The sequence below is a fragment of the Brassica napus genome, chromosome C8 (assembly GCF_020379485.1).
Source record: "Brassica napus cultivar Da-Ae chromosome C8, Da-Ae, whole genome shotgun sequence".
NCBI lineage: Eukaryota > Viridiplantae > Streptophyta > Magnoliopsida > Brassicales > Brassicaceae > Brassica > Brassica napus.
In genome coordinates this window covers 33,909,333-33,916,607 of record NC_063451.1, presented here as the reverse complement: position 1 = coordinate 33,916,607, position 7,275 = coordinate 33,909,333, and the positions used below count along the sequence as shown (strand labels likewise).

The 7,275-nt window shown below is 40.8% G+C and overlaps 1 protein-coding gene across 1 annotated transcript; it reads left to right on the top strand.

Moving 5' to 3' along the window:
• Positions 1-6,366: 6,366 nt before the first annotated feature.
• Positions 6,367-6,837, top strand: LOC111213426 (serpin-Z10-like). Its single transcript, XM_022715179.1, has one exon. It carries the CDS (start codon positions 6,367-6,369, stop codon positions 6,835-6,837), a length of 471 nt encoding a protein of 156 aa, XP_022570900.1.
• The last annotated feature ends 438 nt before the right edge of the window (positions 6,838-7,275 follow it).

Below are 7,275 nucleotides of genomic sequence, written 5' to 3'. Positions count from 1 at the left end.
TATATTGTTGACTTTCTACCCTAGTCTTTGTTTTCTAGTTTCTTAGTTTCCGATTAAACCAGTCTTTAAAAAGAGAAAAAAAATTTCAGAAAAGATTTTAAAATAGGGTTTACCTTGTAATCGTGTTGTGGTAATGAATTAGTGTTGACGCATGTTCAAAGTTTCTAATACTCGACTCTGAAACATGTAATTATAATCGTCTCCTCCATAGAACCATTCTTTCTTTCATCTAAAACAAAACAAGGCAACATGGAGCTGGGATATTCAACTGAGATGCAAAACGACTTCGTGGTGAAACTAGCCACGCATATCATCGCAACCGTTGCCGCCGGCTCCAACCATGTCTTCTTGATACAATCAGGTTTTAACCACTAGTAAACTGCAAGTGCAGCAGAAGTATTTCATGGATCAAATCCACAAGTATCAAGGTTACACGATGACTCTTTGAGAGTAGAGTTAAGACAAAATGGGTTTGTTTGTAGTTTCATGTTGCAAGAATGTAAAAGCAGGAAGCAAAGAACGAAGTAAACTTATGAATTAAAAGAGTCAGGTCTCTGGAATCTCAGAAAACACAGATTAAATGATATGGTTGTTTAACAGAATGTATTAAGAACGTTCCTAGGACTCAAATCACTTAATTACACTAGTCTACTTCCGAAGTACTAAATCCTATATATTAGAATCTTAAAGACTGTTGTGACGGATGTGAGAAGATAGAGATTAGATTAACAGATGGATAAACAATAAAGAAAGACACATAGATTTAACGTGGTTCACCTCTAACGGTTACGTCCACGGGAAAAGAGAGATTTTATTGATGGATAAATTACAGAGATCTGTCTACAAGAAGAACAGATCTAGTTTCTCTACGACTGCTAACTAGGTTTAGAAGAGGTACAAGATATATATAGTTGTGTCCCAGAAAACCCTAGCACTAGTGGGCCTCAAAAGACTAAGGCCCAACAGATTCAAGGCATTATTCAACAAATCTCCACCTTGACTTGAATCCTCCATAATTAGATGTACCAGAATGGACTTCTTTGTGCTCAGAATACAGCTGTACTAAACTCTCTCTTTGCTCAGATGTTCCGTCGAACTCAGATGTCAGATGTCCCGTCGGACCAGATGCTCCTCAAAGCCAGATGCCCTCACTTGGGCCAGATGCTCTCTTCGAGCCAGACGCCCCTCAGGACCAAACGCCCATCAGTGCCAGATTTAACAGCTTGAGATGTTTAGCAAATCAAGACAATGCTTGAACTTGCTATGAGGAACCGGCTTAGTGAACATATCCGCATGATTAGCAGCTGTTCCTACCTTCTTTACTTCAATGCTCTTCTCATCTCTCAGAAAATGATATCTTACATCGATATGCTTGGTTCTCTCATGATGAACCTGATCCTTGGCTAAGCAGATAACAGCTATCACAGAACACAGTAGCCTGATCATGATGAAGACCAAGATCACTGACCAATCCTCTCAACCATATTGCCTCCTTAGCAGCTTCTGTCAACGCCATATACTCTGCTTCAGTTGTAGACAACGTCACTGTCGACTGCAAAGTCGCCTTCCAGCTCTAACCAGAACCACCCAAAGTAAATATAAAACCAGTTATAGACCTCCTGCTGTCCACATCTCCTGCATAATCCGAATCAGAATACCCAGTAACCAGTCTTGGATCCTTGTTTCCATAGACAAGTCCAACATCAGATGTACCTTTAAGGTATCGGAAAATCCTCTTCACAGCCATCCAGTGCTCCTTTCGCGGCTGAACCATGAACCTACTCACAACACTGACTGCATGTGCAAGATCTGGCCTTGTACAGACCATAGCATACATCAGACTTCCTACAACGCTAGCATAGAGAACTCGTGACATATAATCGATTTCCCCTTCAGACATTTCATCACTCATAGTAGGGTAAAAATTTGCAGCACATGGAGTATCGATAGGCTTAGCATTAAGCATCTGAAATCTTGTCAAGACCTTCCCAATGTAGGCATTTTGTGCCAAGAAAAACTTCTTCTTCTTCCTATCCCTGAAGATTTCCATTCCTAGAATCTTCCTCGCAGCACCCAAATCTTTCATCTCAAACTCAGAACTCAGTAGCTCTTTCAGTTTCTGAATATCACACTTTTTTTTGGCAGCTATCAACATGTCGTCTACATACAGCACCAGGTAGATATACGACCCATCCTCCACCTTGCTCATGTAGACAAAACAGTCATAAGGACTCCTGTCGTAGCCCAACTTGACCATATAGCTGTCAAACCTCTTGTACCACTGTCTAGGAGACTGCTTAAGTCCATACAGCGACTTTCTCAACTTGCACACGTGATCTTCCTTACCAGGAACCAGATAACCCTCAGACTGAGTCATATAGATCTCCTCCTCAAGATCTCCATGAAGAAAAGTTGTATTCACATCAAGTTCCTCCAACTCCAGATCCTGACGTGCTACTATCGCCAATAGCACTCTGATAGAAGTGTGTCTGACCACAAGTGAGAAAATTTCATTGTAATCCATGCCTTCTCTTTAACTGAAACCTCTAGCAACAACTCGAGATTTATACTTGACTCCCTCTTCTGGTGACTGACCTTCTTTTAGCTTATAAATCCACTTACAAGTCACAACTTTTCTCCTAGGTGGTAGTGTGACAAGATCCCATGTGTGATTCTTTTCATGAGATTCCATCTCATCTCCCATTGAAGCAAACCATTTATCAGACACATAACTTGAAATGGCTTCTCTGTAAGTAGACGGCTCGTAAGTGTCCACTTCCTCTGCAACCTGTAGTGAATAACCCACCATATCTTCAAACCGATATCTCTCTGGTGGCCTAACATCAACTCTCATTGGTCTGTCTTTAGCAATACTGCGTTTTTCAGACCCAATACATTGATTTCCAGAATTAGAAGATTCAGGCTGCTCATCAGACGTCGATCCTTTGCTCTCTCCTGAGGATCGATCGATCTCGTGTTGTCGGACATCGATCGGAGATCTCTGCCATCGCCCAATCATGTGTCTGGCGCAGATCGATCGCTCCCTAACACTGGATCGGTCGATCCTGGGTAGTCCGACTGCACTTCCTGCAGCTCCACCTGCTTGTTAACATCCTCCTGCTCTGCTTCTGAAATGGATTCAACTGAAACTTTAGCATAGAACTCTCATCAAACACAACGTTCCTGCTCATAACAACCCGTTTCTCAGATGGATACCAAACTCTGTATCCCTTTACACCATCTCCATAGCCCATAAACACTCCCTTCTCCGCTTTTGGTTCCAGCTTTCCTTCACTAACATGATAGTAAACCGTGCAACCAAAGACTCTCAGAATAGAATAATCAGCAGATCTGCCTGACCAGACCTCATTAGGTATTCAACACTCGATCCCTGTATGCGGTCCCAGATTGATCAAATAACAAGCCGTATTCACTGCCTCAGCCCAAAACCTCTTCTCTAAACCAGCATTATAAAGCATGCACCTCGCTCTCTCCAGCAATGTCTGGTTCATTCTCTCTGCTACACCATTCTGTTGTGGTGTATACATGATTGTATGATGCCTAGCAATCCCTGCATCCTTACAAAACTGATTGAACTCTGTTGAACAGAATTCCAGACCATTATCAATACGAAGCCTCTTAATCTTCTTCTCAGTTTGAGTCTCCACCAGTATCTTCCACTCCTTGAAGCTGTTGAAAGCTTCACTTTTGTGCTTCATGAATGTTATCCAAGTCTTCATTGAATAGTCATCAATCATCGACACAAAATACCTGTGACCCTTCAGCGACTCCACCTTGGAGGGACCCCAACAATCTGAATGGATGTAATCCAGCGTGCCTTTTGTTGTATGAACAAGCTTAGGAAAATTCTTTCTGTGCAGCTTCCCAAACACACAATGCTCACAGAACTCAAGGCTCTTGGTCTTATGAGCACAAAGGAGATCCTGCTTTGAGAGAATCTGCATCCCACGCTCGCCCATATGTCCAAGCGTCATATGCCACAGCTTGTCCATATCTTCCTTGCGAACCTCTGGAGATGCAACATTTGCTGAACTTGAAACCGTAGAACCTTCCAGCAAATACAAAGTACCATGAATGAAACCTTTGAGAATCACATCTGAACCCCTATAGACACTCAGAACTCCATCTCCACCTGAATACTTGAAACCTCCGCTATCCAAAAGACTAACTGAGATCAAGTTCTTGGACATAAATGGAACATGTCTAACTCCATTCAACGTGCAGACTCTACCATCATGTGTCCTGAGCTTAATAGAACTGATTCCTGCAATATCGCAAGTAAAGTCATTCGCCATCTTGATCTTGCCATCAGTCACTGCCTCATACTCTGAGAACCATTCTCTCCTTGGACACATATGATAAGATGCGCCTGTGTCCAGGACCCACACATCTCTAGGATGTGTTTTTCCATGAGCAACCAGCGCAATATCTTCATCAGATTTAGCCTCAGTCTGCTTCTTCTTCTTAGGACAATCAGATTTCCAATGTCCTTTCTCTTTGCAGTAATTGCAAATATCAGTTGGTTTAGGACCCTTTGAAAACGACTTTTTGTCTTTTGACTTCTAGACTTTTCTAAAGTTCTTTCCACCACCTACAAACAACCCAGAAGCTTGGTCGTCTGTACCAGAACCAGAAGCCCTGTGTCACAACTCCCTGCTATGAAGTGCTGACCTGACTTCCTCCAAACTCACTGTATCCTTACTCCCTATTTTTCTTTCGATATTATATAGAAAATAGAGTGAAAAATCCATCAATGACTGAACAAAGTTCTCATAGGAGTTTGGTAGTGATACCAACAAAATCAGTGCTGCATCCTCATCTTCCACCTTAACATCAATATTCCTTAGATCCAACAAGATGGAATTTAGACTATCAAGATGATCTTGGAGTTGTGTACCTTCTTGCATCCTCAGAGCGAAAAGACGTTGTTTCAGAAGTAGCTTCTTAGTGAGAGACTTCGTCATGTATAGACTCTCTAATTTCGACCACAAATCAGCTGCAGCATCAACACCAGAAACTTCGATGATGATCTCATCTTCCAGACACAACAAAATTGTTGAATACGCCCTCTCTTCAGTAACCTCCATCTCAGCAGTAGCAGGTTCAACTTTCTTCCCTGACAACGGTGCCCAAAGACCTTGTTGCTTCAGCAACACCTTCATCTTGATTTGTCAGAGACTGAAACTGTTCCTTCCAGTAAACTTGTCGATCTTCATATTCATCCCAGACATCTTCTCACCAGATTCAACCCGGAGCTCTGATACCAGTTTGTTGTGACGGATGTGAGAAGATAGAGATTAACAGATGGATAAACAATAAAGAAAGACACATAGATTTAACGTGGTTCACCCCTAACGGCTACGTCCACAGGCAAAGAGAGATTTTATTGATGGAGGAATTACAGAGATCTGTCTACAAGAAGATCAGATCTAGTTTCTTTACGGCTGCTAACTAGGTTTAGAGGAGGCACAAGATATATATAGCTGTGTCCTAGAAAACCCTAGCACTAGTGGGCCTCAAAAGACTAAGGCCCAACATATTCAAGGCATTATTCAACAAAAACTAACTTCCGTTGAATTTCAGAATCTAAATATGCAATAAGAACAAGTTTGAATTGTTCACGAAACTCCCTAACATCAACCTAGATGAATCCAATTTGAGCATTAGCACAACCTAGGTGATCAATCCAATTTGAGCATTAGCACAGCCTAGATGAGCATTAACAGCCTATCAAACTTGTTCCTCCAATAACAATAAAACATAATTTTGTTGAAAATAGCACACAAAAATATTTAAAATATCATTAGTTAGTTAAAAAGATTTTTTATTTAATATTTGAGTTTGTGTTAGTGACTAGAGGTTTAGTGTTTAAAATATGTGGTTAAGGTAAGGGTTTAGGATTAGAATAATTTTGTCATTTTACTCTACAGTTAATGTTATCTTGAGGATTTTTCTACCTGTGTACTATTTTGTCGTATTTGTTTCTGTTGTCTAAGAGATTTGTCTTTTGTGGATCGATTTACCACAATTTTGAAGCCTGGTGAAGTGATAAATGAAGTGGATAGATGGGTTAAAGTCCACACCAATGGAGTCATCAAGCAGATTCTTTCACACGAATCTATTGAGACTATCCGTGGAAGCACACTCATGCTTGCAAATGCAGTGTATTTCAAAGGATCTTGGAGCAAAAAATTCGATGCATATAGGAGATATAATAAAGATTACCTTCTTGACGGCACCTCTGTGAAAGTCCCTTACATGACCAATAGCAAGGACCAATACCTAGAAGACTGATAGTTTCCAAGTTTTGCGCCTCCTTATGTAGAGGATCAGCGTCAATTCTCTATGTATATTTATCTTCCTAATGATAAAGAAGGATTATCTGCTCTCCTTGAGAAAATTGGCTCCACACCAGGGTTTATTGATAACCATATTCCACACCACCGTGTATCAGTGGGTGCTTTTGGTATTCCAAAGTTTAAGTTCTCTTTTGAATTTGAAGCTTCAGATGTTTTGAAGGATATGGGGTTGACTTCACCGTTTACTCGTGGAGGTAGTTTAACTGAGATGGTTGATTTCCCTACCATGGCTGAAAATCTGTATATCTCAAGCATTCTTCATAAAGCTTTTATTGAGGTGGATGAAGAGGGAACTGAAGCTGCAACGGTTTCTTTTGCAGACCTACTGACATGCTCAGCATGTCAATCAAGAAAACCAGATTTCATAGCTGACCATCCATTTCTGTTCACGGTGAGAGAAGACAAGAGTGGAGTGGTTGTGTTCATGGGTCAAGTTCTTGATCCTTCAAAACATTGATTGAACTTGCCAGTCGTCTGGCTATAGCTGTCAAATGGGTGGGTTGACCATTGGTTGTCCATTGTTCAAATATAAATGGGTGTAATATGGTGACACCCATTTGTCCATACGGATTATAAATGGACAAGAATCATATGACCAATGGGTAATGGGCGTTAATGGATTTGGACTATGTGGACATGGGCGGTCCAATGGTCACAAAAAGCTAAGGTTTCTAAAATCCGAGTTTTTCCGCCAAAATCGCAAAATCGATTTTTTCCGCTAAAATCTTAATATTAAGTTTTTTTTTTTGTCAAAACCATAAAATCAAGTATTCCAGCTAAAACCGCAAAATTAAATTTTTCGCCAAAACCAAAAATGATTTTTTCCACCAAAACCGGAAATCGAGTTTTTCCGCCAAAACCGGAAATCGAGTTTTCCCGCAAAATCGAGTTTTTT

Excerpts from the sequence above, each read along its gene's own strand:
- LOC111213426 (XM_022715179.1), top strand. The coding sequence starts at position 6,367 with ATGTATATTTATCTTCCTAATGATAAAGAAGGATTATCTGCTCTCCTT.